The sequence below is a fragment of the Microtus ochrogaster genome, chromosome 8, assembly GCF_000317375.1.
Source record: "Microtus ochrogaster isolate Prairie Vole_2 chromosome 8, MicOch1.0, whole genome shotgun sequence".
Classification (NCBI taxonomy): domain Eukaryota; kingdom Metazoa; phylum Chordata; class Mammalia; order Rodentia; family Cricetidae; genus Microtus; species Microtus ochrogaster.
In genome coordinates this window covers 69,095,805-69,109,987 of record NC_022015.1, presented here as the reverse complement: position 1 = coordinate 69,109,987, position 14,183 = coordinate 69,095,805, and the positions used below count along the sequence as shown (strand labels likewise).

At 50.1% G+C, this 14,183-nt stretch overlaps 1 protein-coding gene across 1 annotated transcript in view; it reads left to right on the top strand.

Annotated features, from left to right (window-relative positions):
- The window catches only part of Slit1 (slit guidance ligand 1), a 149,071-nt gene that overhangs the window by 102,678 nt on the left and 32,210 nt on the right, over positions 1–14,183 (top strand). The window contains exons 14-20 of the mRNA XM_005352276.3: positions 6,181–6,344; positions 6,925–6,948; positions 7,093–7,237; positions 8,158–8,232; positions 8,423–8,566; positions 11,695–11,838; positions 12,119–12,285. Coding sequence (XP_005352333.1) covers positions 6,181–6,344; positions 6,925–6,948; positions 7,093–7,237; positions 8,158–8,232; positions 8,423–8,566; positions 11,695–11,838; positions 12,119–12,285 — 863 coding nt within the window. The remainder of the gene's footprint in view (positions 1–6,180; positions 6,345–6,924; positions 6,949–7,092; positions 7,238–8,157; positions 8,233–8,422; positions 8,567–11,694; positions 11,839–12,118; positions 12,286–14,183) is intronic.

Sequence of the window (14,183 nt, the reverse complement as noted above, 5' to 3'; positions counted from 1 at the left end):
TCCCTGTGGAGAGCTGTGTTCCCTTCTCTGTGGAGAGCTGTGCTCCCTCCCTGTGGAGAGCTGTGTTCCCTCCCTGTGGAGAGTTGCAAGCACAGCAGAAGCAGTACAGTGAAGCCCCGAGTGGGTCATCACCAGCTTTAACTCCTCCCCAGTTTTGCTTGACTCCACATCACCTTTTCCATGCCACCCAAACTGTTTGGAAGCAAATGCCAGTCATCATCTCTCCTCTGTTCCTGGCCTCTGAATCTCTGAAAGGCAGAGATTTAAGGATGTCTTGTGTGCTGAAGTGTTGGTCCCCACTTTTTTGGGGGGAGAGCTGAAAACTGCAAGCTACAATGCTGGCTGGAAGAGTCACTGGGCAGAGTCTCCTGAGGGTATCTGCTTATTTTAAAATGTGTCTACAAGGGTTGGGGGTCATAGTTCAGGACCAAAGCGCTTGCCTCACATGCATGGAGCCCAGGTTCTACCTTCAGCGCCACAAAATGAACAAAACCTGCAAGGCTGTGAGTGTGTCTAAAAAGTTAATAACTAATTCTTTTATATCATCAAGCATTTTTTTATCATCAAGCATTTAAATCAGTATTTGAATTCTACCTGTCTCATATATGTTAGATAATTTTTCATTCTCTTTTGGAATCAGGATTTGATGTGGCCTATACAATGGACTGGTGTGTTTAAGGCATCTTTGTTTCCACCTGTGCATTGGTCTCTCCTGATGTGGCAGATGCCTCTGATGAGGGAAGACTTACTTTGGCTCATACAGAGGCTCAAAAAAGCTTGTTTTGTTTGAGAGTTCACGGTTCAGTCCATGGCCACTTGGTCCTTGTGTGTAACTTCATTGGAGATGGGAAGATACAGCAGAGGAACTTCTTCAGGATGGAGAAAGAGGGAGGAAGAGGAGGAGCAGGAAGAGGAGAGGATGAGAAGAGGGAGAGACAGACACAGAGAGAGAAAGAGAGAGAGAGATGTGTTTAACTTGTCCTATTACCAATAAAGACGTGGGAGTCAAATATTGGGGTAAAACCTGATAGATGAGAGAAGCGGCAGGGGGCAACCAGCTGACCTCTCCACACCTTCCAGATGGACGGGATGGTGAAATCTCTAAGTCCCTCCCTACTCCTTCCTGTGCATCTTCTCTACCCATATTCCTGGCTTCTCTATAGCCAATGCCAGCTCTGCCCCAACTCAAGGTTGACTTTATGAATACAGTCTCTGGGTGTTGCATTGTGATCCGCTATCCCTCAGCAAGAGAGAGGATGCCCTAGGAAGCTAGTGAAATGGTTTGGCACTGTCACCAAAACTGATGTCTTGAGTTCAGTCCCTGGGACCCACCTGGTAAGAGAGAACTGAGTCCTACAAGTTGTCCTTTGACCTACACAAACATGTTATGACATATGTGCCCCTCCAAATAAATAAGTTTAGTTTTAAAATAAGCAGATACCCTCCTCAGGAGACTCTCCCCAGTGACTCTTCCAGCCAGCATTGTAGCTTGCAGTTTTCAGCTCTCCCCCCAAAAAGTGGGGACCAACACTTCAGCACACAAGCCTGGGAACATTTCCCATGGAAGTAAGATGTCCTCCATTGCCTTTATTCCCTGTCATTCCTTCACTGGTGACACTCCAGCATTTGCTCTGTCATGTTGGAAAACAGCATCTCTGTGGGACCAAGGCACAAATTCCCTGGTCTCTCTATGTCCTTCTAGAGCAGTGGTTCTCAACCTTCCTAATGCTGCGACCCTTTAATATAGTTCCCCATGCTGTGGTGACCCCCAGCCATGAAACTATTTTCACTGCTACTTCAGAACTGTAATTTTGCTACTGCTATGAATCGTAATGTAAATATCTGATATGCAATCCCTGTGCAAGGGTCGGTTTGACCTCCTAAAGGAGTTGTGACCACAGGTTGGGGACAAATGTTCTAGACTGAACATTGGATCTAGGAGCTTGTCCAGGTTCAGGTTTGATTAGCTGACTGACAGGTGGTTTCTTGGCAAGAGGATTTGGAAAGCATTAGGAATCTGTGTAGTTGCCTCCTTTTTTTTTTTTTTTTTTAAATGAAGCAACCATTGACCTTCTCCATGGTGATCAACTTCATTGTCTACCTGACTGGATTTAGAATCGCCATGGAAACACACTGCTAGATTCGTCTTTGAAGGCCTTTCCAGAAAGGTTTAGCTGAGATGGGAAGCCCCACCCTGACTGTGGCTGACGTTCATCTTTGCTTCTTTACTTCCGGTGACCCCAACTCTCTTTTGATCTTTCCACTGCCGTACCGCCCCACCAGTGTGGACTCTGTCTTTTCTTAGACCCATGGGTAGAAGGATGCTGGCTACTTTGTCACAGCAGGGAGAAGAGCCACCAAATACAGCCTCTGTGCCCGCTAATGCATCCGGGTCCTGAAGGGGTGGTGCTGGGACTCCGTCTTTCACATTCTCTGCTGCTGCTGCTGCTGTGTTCTGTCATTAATCAAGAGAACTCCCCACACAGAGAGGTCCACCTACTACCTGCTTAACTTCAGCTTCTCTGCCCCCTCCTCCCTACTCACTGGGGCCTGGCTTCTGTGGTTGGGGCGGTCCCTGCTGGGGCTGCCTCAGTGTTAGGCAACATCTGTGTGAGTCTGAGCAGGTGGAGTTACAGCGATGACACCCACTCTCTGGGGACTCAGCTCAGCAAGTCGATGTCAGCTACAATGACAAACTCATTAAGCTCACGCATACACCTGCAGCCTGGCTCCTGTTAGTTAATTGACTTACTGGCGGTGAGAGGCATAACCCATCCAGGGGGAACTTCACTGAGCATGTGGAATTAGAGGTTACGGGGAGAGGTGGGTAAGATTGTTGTGTCCCGTGACTGGCAGCGTCTCTGGCAGAAGCCTGCTAAGGAGATGGGGATGGACTGGAGGGACTCATGTTCTTTGTATGCCATATCTTGCTCAATAACAGTGACCCCATGAAGGCAGGGCCTGTAGACTGTATTTTTATTCACAAGGAACTTGAGATGGAGGCAGTCCTGAGACCCCCACAAGGTTGAACAATAACAAGCCCTATCATTTAAAAACCAGGTAATTTCCTCAATTGTACTTCAGCGGAACTGGCTCCAGGAATGGCCGCAACGCAAAACCAGACTGCCTTAAACACCTGCTCATATTAACAGAATCATGATTTGGAACAAGAGCAAAATATGTAAGAACCTAAGCTACGGTCATCTCCTCTTCCTAGAGCCAGGGACCAGTGCACTACCCTGGCTGAGTGAGGAAGTAAATCCACCGTCCTGTGGGCTGCTTGATTGATCCACAGCACCTGTGTGTGAACTGCAGAGCTGCAGTTTTGCTCCCCCCCCCACAACAGCAAACAAAACACTGCATGCCGAGTGTCCCGGCTGCTCTCTAGGCTGGAGACCAAGAGTCAGACTCAGCCTGAGAAACAGATAGAGATGCTGACTCAAAATTCAAACTAACAAACCAATACAGCCTCACGGAGGTGTGACTTTACATGCCTAAAGCCTCTAAGCGAGCAGTTCAGTGACCGAGTAAGTCCGCAAAGCTGCTCACAGTCCAGGGACGGAAGGTCTCCACCAGGCTCCCTGGTCCCTTGTACCCATTCCCAGACCCGCCCCAGACAATCCCTGGACTGTTTTCCAATCTGGGGACTGCCTGTTTCTGACCATGGCACACAATGGGCCACCTTTCCTAACTGACCTCTTTCATGTAGTGTAATGTTTTGGGTTTTTTGCATCCTGTTGGGTATTTCATCCTTGATCTGACTGACAAGAAAACAGAGGCAGAGGAGTGGCTTTTGTTATCGACAGTAACGTTCCAGGGTATCAGAGTCACTGTGTCTTGGTCACCCCACCCGGCTGAAGTACATTTGGGTCCTTTCTCAGGAGCACTTCCCGGAAGTTGACTTACAGCTCCCCATCCGTCAGTGCTTTCATTTCTCTCGAGTCACTGGGGCACAGAGTGAGTTCACTGTTAGTCTAGAAGCTGAGCTGTAGCATCGGGCCCTCCCTCCACCACAGTGTCATGTGACAAGGCTCCTATCCAGATCCCTTACAACCTCGCCAACAATCTGCCTTGTCTTTTGCTTGAAATTATCTGATTATGACCATGCAGTGGGTATGCAGTGAGGCCTCACTGTGGCTTTAAACCCAGAATTTCCTTAATGGTGAATGTGGTAGACCAGCATCTGTCCCCAGAGACTCTCCCTGCCACTTCTTACACGTGAAGAGCTGTCTGCCTTTCCACGGTCAAAATGTTTGCTGCAATCAGGTGTAGCCACAGGGGCACATGTGTCCGGGTACGCCTTTAATACTGAAGAATGTCCTGTCCGCTCCAGCTGCCTGCCACTTGAAATCGTTAGAGACATCCATCTGAGGCTGGGGCATTGCTCAGTGGTAGAATACTCAGCTAGCTTTGCTCAAAGCCCCTGGCGAGTTCTCTGGCACAGCACGCACACATACACACAAATCCAACCGATGTCAAAACTTAAGTTTGCATTGAAATCACTTGCCCCATGTTCTAGGTTGTTTTATACTAAAAAACCTTGCACACTGCCGCACCAATTAACCGGTCTCACTGATTGTAAAGGGGATCTGCCCTGGTCATGTACAGGGGAGCATCAATCCAGCTGAGGCACAGTTCTAGGGTGCAGGTGGGGGTGAAGGGAAGCTGGGAGGCCCCTGAGCAACCCCCGAATCCTGCCTTGTTTCAAGCGGTCCAGGCTACCTGGCAAGTCAAGTTCACATTCTCTTGCTCACTGAGTGGGATACAGAGGCAGGGAAGGGACCTGGAAATAAGAAGAGCCAGGAATCAAAAAAAGGCAAGGGTGAGAAAGCTGGGCCAATGTAAGCCCTGGTCAGCATCCCAAACCAGGGCCAAAGACTGGACATAGGTGATGGACGGGAGAGAGGTTGTCCAAAGTACGGATTGAGCTGGGTACAGACCCTGGACCAGGGTCTCACTTAGGTTTTGAGAGCTATGCAGTTCCTAGAATGGGCTAGGCTGTGCTAATAAGCAATATATATATAGCTTGGATGATGGCACTCAGGTGGAGATGTGGCCCTGCCCTGACCCTATGGCCCTCCACCCCTAGTTCTATATTGTGTATACAAGTTCTAGCTCAAGGGTGACAGCTAGGACAGGGACAGGGAATGTTCATCCTGACAGCCCTCTGCAGACATGCCCAGTGGGATGGTGCCCAGACGGGTAAGCAGGTCTGCTGATGGCATGGTTCAGGAGTGGTGGAGCTGCACAGGAGGGTGACTTGGTGGTTAGAAGTTGCTCAGACTGCTCTCACAGAGGACTGGAGTTCAGTTTTCATCACCCCACCCCAGGCAACACACACCACCTCTGACCCCCTCTGGTACCTGCGCTCATGTGCATATGACCCGCAGACATACACAAGCATATAATTAAAAAACGAAATCTTTTTTTAAAAAAAAAAAGAACTGGCAGCTGGCTTGCTAGGGTAATATGAATGCTAGCAGCCACCACTGTGAGCTGCTCCCCACACCTTCACGTCACCTGCTGGTGACACAGGCAGCTGGCAGGGAGCTGAATGAATCTCTAGAGCAGCTAGCAGGCTGCTTGCTGTTCTTTCCTGGGGTGAGAGACAGCTAGAACCCTGACAAGGAAAGGCAATACTATTGCTTGGGGTGGCGTGGTGATTCCAGGTGCAGCTGCCATGCAGACAGACCCAGCCTCACCACCCTGGCCCTATTGCACTTGAGGATGGTGGCTGTAGGCATTGGGCTGTCTGAGGCTGCAGGAGAGAAAGAGACCCAGACGGTGGCTATGGGGAGGCTCAGAGGCCAAGTTTGGCTTGGCGTTCTGTCGCCTCAGCTTCTTCTTCAGGAAGGATCAGGTTGGCCTGTCAGTCTCTCCATCCCCTCTCCCTTCACTCATGCTCACGAGATATCCAAGTCAAAGGAGGGAGGGGAAACTGGAAAGACGGGACAGAGAGGTTTGGAGGGGAGTGAGGCTGGCTCTGCAGGAAGGAGCCCTTCTCCGATGGACTGGCAGAGGGACGCACACTGACAATTCTCTATGCCACATTTCTCTCATGGCCGGCTCTGTCCTACCTGAGGCCACCAGCTCTGATTCAGCCCCAAGTGGTTACAAAGCCTGGCCTACATATAGGTCAGCGGCCCTGGTCTCTGACAGCCCATGTTTCCCTTTAAACAGGCATCTGGCCCAGAACCCTTTCATCTGTGACTGTAACCTCAAGTGGCTGGCAGACTTCTTACGGACCAACCCCATTGAGACAAGCGGGGCCCGCTGTGCCAGCCCCCAGCGCCTGGCCAACAAGCGCATTGGGCAGATCAAAAGCAAGAAGTTCCGCTGCTCAGGTAAGGGCCACGTGCATGTCTCCAGTAGGCTTGGGGACCAGCAATGTGTTCTGGTGGCCTTAATGGAGAAGTCCTCAGGCACTTTTGAACTGGCTGGTTGGAGCTTGGATGGGATGGTTCCTCTGCCTTGCCCCTCACTTAGCTACAGCCTGGGGGAAGTAGGCTTGCTGAAGCTGTGGAGGGAGACCTCTGCTCCCAGGTCAGCTCTGCTGTGACACTGTGTCCAAGGCCTAGGAAGCATCTCAGTGAGGTAGGCGACTCCTCCAGACCTGAGATGCAGCCCGCTCGGCATCTGTCAGTGGGCAGTTTGGTCCTGGAGCCTAGTGCCACCCAGGCTCAATCCTATCCACAAGGTCAGCACAATGACTGCCTGCATTGTGAAAGCGGAAGATTTAGGGGTGCTCCTCAGCACTGGCCTGGGAACATGTGTGCTCTGGAGTAAGGGCTTCTACACATAGAGGTGGGCTAGGCAAAGGCAGTTCCACACTGGGCCCCAGTTGCATTCCTGGGGTGCCTCCCAAGGGAAATGGGGCTGACCCAGCTGATTCTATATTCTGATGCATTTGCTTCTTTTCCCCAGCCAAAGAGCAGTACTTCATTCCAGGTAGGAGAGTGGGAGACAAAGACCAGCTTGGGGTAGGGGCGGGAATGGGGGCTGTGGAGGGAAGGCTGTGGAGGTGGGGGCTTGGGGACCCTCAAATGCTTGGAGCCCACTCAGGCCCTCAGCCCTGCCACCCGCTCACTCTAGGGACGGAGGATTACCACCTGAACAGCGAGTGTACCAGCGATGTGGCCTGTCCCCACAAGTGCCGCTGTGAGGCCAGCGTGGTGGAGTGTTCCAGCCTGAAGCTCTCCAAGATACCCGAGCGCATCCCCCAGTCCACGGCTGAGCTGTGAGCACCTGAGCTGCCCACCCTCCCCTCAGCCCGGCACCCACTGACCCACCTGGGTCTACTTAGGGCTCCTCTCCAAACCAGCTCTGTGTGGGGGATCATGGGAGACACCGGCTGGAGCATGCCGGCTGATGGCTTTGGCAAGATGTAGCCCTCATCCATGACTCCTGCTTCCCGCTCCTTGACGGGTCTTTGACATCCAGGGCTGGTCACCAGCCTGAACCATGAGTGGCTTTCCTTAAGGGTGATTCTTTAAGGAGACATGAATCACTGTCTCAACCTCAGGTTGAAGTCATCCCTCAACCAGTTTTCCTTTATCTAAACGTATGACTTTGTGTGCCTTTTCCTACACACATTTGTCTTGTATGTAAGCAAGTCTTCATTACTTTTGTTCCATTTGTCCATTGTGTGTGTGTGTGTGTGTGTGTGTGTGTGTGTGTGTGTGTGTTCATGCCACCAAGCCTGTGTGATCAGAATCAGCTTTTGGGGGACAGTTCTCTCCTATCATGTAGAAGAGGACAGGACTCAAACATTCCGAGCTGGTGGCAGGCACCTCTGCCACTAGAACACTGTGCTGGGCTTTCATTGCATTTTGTTTAAGACAGGGTTTCTCTGTGTAGCTCTGGCTGTCCTGGAACTCAGTCTGTACACCAGGTTGGCCTCAAACTCAGAGATCCGCCTGCCTCTGCCTCCCGAGTACTGGGATTACAGGTGTGTACCACCACCACCTGACTTTTCATGACATTTTTAATGTTAAAAATATACCTTATTGGCCGCCCCTCGTTTGCCCAGTGCCAGGTCCAGCTTTCTTTTTGAAATGATTTCAGTCAGCCTACTTTGCACCCCATAATCTCAAAGTGAAAGGCATAGCCAGGTCGACCCTATGTGTGTGTGTTTCTCCCATTGCTTGTCTTCCACAGACGACTGAACAACAATGAGATTTCTATCCTAGAGGCCACGGGGCTGTTTAAGAAACTCTCACACCTGAAGAAAATGTGAGTTTCCCGTTGGTGGGACAGTGCCCATCAAGATGTTGGCATGGGATAAGAAGGAAAAGACTAGGGTGCAGAGCGCCCCCTGGGGGCAGGGGTGGGGTTCCTACATCTGTAGGTGATGGCTACAGTAAGGGAGGGAGGGGTGCCTGGGTGCAGGGGACCCACAGTTCTCCCCTCTTTCCTCTCCCAGTAACCTGAGCAACAACAAGGTGTCAGAAATCGAAGATGGGACGTTCGAGGGTGCTTCATCTGTCAGTGAGCTGCACTTGACCGCCAACCAGCTGGAGTCCATCAGGAGTGGCATGTTCCGTGGTCTAGATGGCTTACGGACTCTGTGAGTGGGTGGAGCTAGAGGCACCAAGACAAGGGACAGCATGGGCCTCTGCACTAAAGAGAAATAGCCTACTCCTAGTCCCATTGGCAGGAGAGCGGGACCCCTGATGAACCTGTCTGATAGGACAGATGATCTCCTGGCTGTAACTGTTGTGAGGCCCATCCTCTTGTTCTTGGGATGAGGAGGTAAAGGGATTGGAACCCCCCATCAGTCCCCTGTGGTCAAGGCTTCTGGGATACAGGTGTCACGTGCTTAGAAGTGACCAGAACAACTACAAGAGAGGTGGCTAGCTATGAGGGGATCCCAGCGAGGTGACTTGGTATGTGTAGATGTCAGAGCAGAGATGTCCACCATCCCTCGAAATTCTGGACTGTGACTTGGAGCCAGACAGAGTGCTCCAGGCCTTGGGAAGCCACTAGGGTCTTATGGTCATCACCCTCCATGACCACTGCAGGGAGCTCCCTCCAGGTAGCGCTGGCTTGTCAGTGTCCAGGAGAGAGGCCACATCCCTGTTGGTCTCCACAGATGTCCCTGTGTATGCTGTCCATCTCAGAGCCACCTGCGGCTGTGGGACACACTCCATTCCAACTCATCTTAGCTGCCGATGGGTAGTGGCTGCCGTACTGGAGATCAGCTCTCAGAGCCACCTGCCTGGGTTGAAGTCCCTGTCAGGCATGCAGCATAGTTAGCTCTGTCTTCTGGTGCTGGTGACTTGTCAATGCACATGGGACGCCTGGGGAGTTTTGGGAAAGCGGGGCCAGTCGAGCACTCTTTCTCAGCTTGGTCTTTCCCTGTGTTTCCAGTCTGTATTTCCAGTCTGCTCCTGTTTGGCTAGTCCCCTCTCTCTTACATCTGCCCAGTTCTTCTCAGGTCCTGGGAGAGACTGAACCAGTCACTTGTATTCTTTCTGAGGGAGGCTCAGTGTGGACACGGGGCAGCAAAAACCCAGGAGGGACTGTGAAGTGCCTAGACCCTCAGTACCACCCACAAATGACCAGCGTCACAGGTGTGGGTAGCTGCCCTTCTCATGCTTTATCTACATATATTTTTATACATACAAACATATATGTGCACACACATGGATCACTACAGATAGACCATCACGATGGTCTATGCCACACACATAGCCAGTTTCTCCAAAATTATCATTATTATCTCTATTATTAATATTATTAGCATAATAAGAACATCTAATCAGCAGTGCAGAGTGGCACACACCTTAATCCCAGCACTCTTGAGGCAGAGGCAGGCAGTTCTCTCTGAGTTCAAGGCCAGCCTGGTCTGCAGAGTGAGTTCCAGAACAACCAGGGCTATGCAAACAAACCCTGACTCAAAGCAAAGCAAAACAAAACAAAACAAAAACATCTATCTAATCACGGGATGAGAGAGAGAGAGAGAGAGAGAGAGAGAGAGAGAGAGAGAGAGAGCTCAGTGGTGAAAAGCATACATTGCTCTTGCAGAGGACCAGAGTTTGATTCCCAGTATCCATAACAATAGCTCACAGCCACCTGTAACTCCAGTTCTGGGGGATCCAGTGACCCCTTTTGGCCTCTGTGAGCAGTTACATACATGTGGTGCAAATAAATTCATGCAGGCAAATACACATAAACACATTTCTTAAAAAAGATTATCTAGGACTGGAGAGGTGGCTCAGTGGTTAAGAGCATTGCCTGCTCTTCCAAAGGTCCTGAGTTCAATTCCCAGCAACCACATGGTGGCTCGCAACCATCTGTAATGAGGTCTGGTGCCCTCTTCTGGCCTGCAGGCATACACACAGACAGAACACTGTATACATAATAAATAAATAAACATTTAAAAAAGAGATTATCTAACATAAGTTACAACTCCTTAGCAAAATTTTAAGTACATATATGGTATTGTTTGCTAATGATGCTGCACTGCACTGAAATTATATACATCACAATGTATAATATATAAACACATGTATGTTTATACACTGGAATTTTTTGGCACTATTTATTCTGTATAAATGAAATTATACATATGTATCATAATGAATAATATATAAACACATATGTAAGCTATATATAAACATATTTTTTTCCTTCTCCTCTTCCTCTTCGTCCTCAGCAAGGTCTCCCTGTGTAACAAGTTAATCTTGAATTTGTGATCCTCTTGCCTACGTCCCCCAAGTTCTGTGATTATAAGCTTATGCCACCATACCCGCTCCCAGATATGTTTTAATAGAAACCTGCAATAAATTGTGTTTAGTAACCTGCTTTTCCCTCCAATATGGACCCTTTCATATATCACAGAATTTCTCTAAAACATAATTCTCTGAGCCGGGTGGTGGTGGCGCACGCCTTTAATCCCAGCACTTGGGAGCAGAGGCAGGTGGATCTCTGTGAGTTTGAGGCCAGCCTGGTCTACAAGAGCTAGTTCCAGGACAGGAACCAAAAGCTACAGAGAAACCCTGTCTCGAAAATCCGAAAAAAAAAACCCATAATTCTCTGTAATTACCACTCAGGCCGTTTTGCATTCTGTATTTTGAGAAAAGCTGTGATTACCAGCTTTGTCCCGAATCTGGGCACCTCCCTGAGTATTCAGGCGATGAAGTCCTGAAAGTGGACCGGCCGACGGGAGCAGAGAGGCCTTTGTAGACAGCCTGGGACAGCTCAGCAGACACACTTCCTGAGAGGCCCGCCCTGGTCTTACCAGCGTGTGTGGAAGTGCCCATCTTCCTGCTTTCGCCTATGCTGGCCATATTATGACCGCATTATGACCATGATGTTTTGATTTCTTCTCCAATCTGACAGACGGAAACTTGATGTTATTTAGGTGTCCTTGATTCCTGGTTAATCAGTCTGACCTGCTCCAAGGGTGTCCACAGTCCCTTGAAATGTCCCTCACAATCTCCTGTCCTGTGCTGGCTTGCTTTCTGCTTTCATTTTTGGTCGGGGATGGGAATTAAAGGGGTCTTGGACAGTGAGTAATGGGGACAGGGCGTTGTTCCAGACAGCAATGAGGAAGACAGACGCCCTAGAATGACATCCTAGCTGGGCCAGGTGTGCCTGTCCATAGGCCACAGGGGTCCCTGAGGAGATGGCCTGGGGCTAGGGGACACCCTCTGAGGAGTTCTCCATCTTCTCCCGTCACCCCTCCCCCAGGATGCTCAGGAACAACCGCATCAGCTGCATCCACAATGACAGCTTCACGGGACTGCGCAACGTGCGGCTCCTGTCACTGTACGACAACCACATCACCACCATCTCCCCTGGAGCCTTCGACACCCTTCAGGCCCTGTCCACACTGTAAGTCTCAGCCTTGGAGGACAGGCAGGTTGGTGGCTCCTGCAGGGGGAGCCTACCTACCGTCCTAGGTGGGGATCTTCTCGGGTCTTACACTTGAAGACTCCTTTAGAGGGGGCACGGGTCCCTCTTGTTCCTTCCACTGCTTGTTCTGTCTCTGGTCCTAGAAGCTGGTCACCTAGGAGGTGATTAGCTGTCTCGCTGTGTGGCCAGGAGAGAACCCCACCAGGTTCACTGAGATTGGCGTAAGTACCCTCATGACCACACTCCCCATCTCTTCCAGAAACCTCCTGGCCAACCCATTCAACTGTAACTGCCAGCTAGCCTGGCTGGGTGACTGGCTTCGGAAGAGAAAGATTGTGACGGGGAACCCACGCTGCCAGAACCCCGACTTCCTACGGCAAATTCCCCTGCAGGATGTGGCCTTCCCTGACTTCAGGTGTGAAGAAGGTAACATGTGGGTCATCCAGCAGGGAAGCTGGGCAGGCAGCACCCTACTGGCCCCTGGGGAGGGAATAGGAGACGCTGACCCTGGAGCTGCTTCTGTGTAGTCAACAAAGCGGAGGGAGAACAGAAGAAGGAAATAAACATGACTTCTTATCCCATCACACAAACAGAAAACACAGTAACTCCTCAGTATTTTTTTCCTTATGGAAATGTGTTTAGCTCAGACACCAGCTCCAGGGGCCTGGGGCCAAGACGTCTTTCAGAGCAGGAATCGCCTGAGTCGGATTCCCCGCTCGCCAAAGACTTGGTCATCCTGGCCCCCTGAGCTCCTCGTCTCTCCGTGTCCACAGCCGTCTTCCCCTTCCAGCAGATGTAGCTTTTCCTTCAGTTCTTTCTAAGCACCACACACCAAGGTTCCTGCTGGAAGCAGATTTTTCCTGGGGTAACCAGCAACTGTGTCCCTCCGTTGCCTCGTTCTTTGGTGTCTCAGCATGTCCTGCCATGGGGGCTTTTCTCAGGCTGGTGTCAGCTCTCAGCCCCCTCTGCTGCTGGACGCTGGATACAGGTCCCTGGTCTCCATACCTTTGCCCTCCTGCCGTTCAGATTGGACCTCTTCTCTGGAGTCACCCCAAACAGGCCGTGTAGATATGAGGGAAAGACAAAGGAACACCCCAATTTTCACAGCTCTAGTGTTTATCTAAAGAAAATCAGTAGATTTTTCTAAGAATAATTTTGTTTTCTTTTAAAATTTAAAATAAAGGGGGCCGGAGAGATGGCTCAGAGGTTAAGGGCATTGCCTGCTCTTCCAGAGTTCCTGAGTTCAATTCCCAGCAAACACGTGGTGGCTCACAACCATCTGTAGTGAGGTCTGGTGCCCTCTTCTGGCCTTCAGGCATACATGCAGAAAGGATATTGTATACATAATAAATAAATATTTAAAAAAATTAAAAAAAAAATCTCAAGCCAGAGAGAGACCATACCATGTAGGCTGAGACAGGAGAATAGAGAGTTCAAGGCCAACCAGGGCTCCAGAGCAAGACCAAGGCAAAAAAGAAAGGAAGGAAGTCACATATGGTTTACCCTTGTGTCTTGGTTCACACATGCATTTTATGGCTTAAATATTTTTGTTTGCTTGTTTGTTAGTTTTTTTCAATCCAACCCTGCATCTTGATTATAATCTCTTGCCACTTTTTTGTTTGTTTGGTTTTGATGTTTGGAGACAGGATTTCTCCGGGTTGCTCTGGCTGTCCTGGAACTCACTCTGGAGACCAGGCTGGCCTTGAACTCACAGAGATCCACCTGCCTCTGCCTCAGGAATGCTGGGATAAAGGGTGTGAGCCACCACCGCCTGTGGAAAATATTGTTTTACTTAGGAAACAGTCTGTTTGGGGCTGGGGATGTGGATCACTTGCCTTGCAAACATGACAACCTGACTTTCATCCCCAGAACCCATGTTAAAAAAAAAAGTCATATGGAGGTGTGGGAGGCTAGTGCTAGGAAGACAGAGATGGGAGGACTTCTGGGGCTCTGGGGCTCTCCGTCTAGCGAGCCTAGCCCTCCTAAAAGCCAAGGAATGATATCCAAGGTCATTCTCTGGCCTCCATGAGCAAGCCCGCCCCAGGTCTTACTTTGAAGACTCCTTCAGGGGAGACATGGGCCCTTCTTGTTCTTCCACTGCAAGCTGTCTCTGGTCCTCGAAGTTGGTTATTAGCTGTTCAGGAGTGTCAGATTGCTGTGTGGCCGAGAGAGAACTCTGCCAGGTTCACTGAGACTAGCGAAGTACCTTCATGATCATATTCCATATCTCTTCCAGAAAACTCCTGGCCAACCCATTCAGACGCATGTTTGTATACACACACACACACACACACACACACACACACACACACACACACACACAC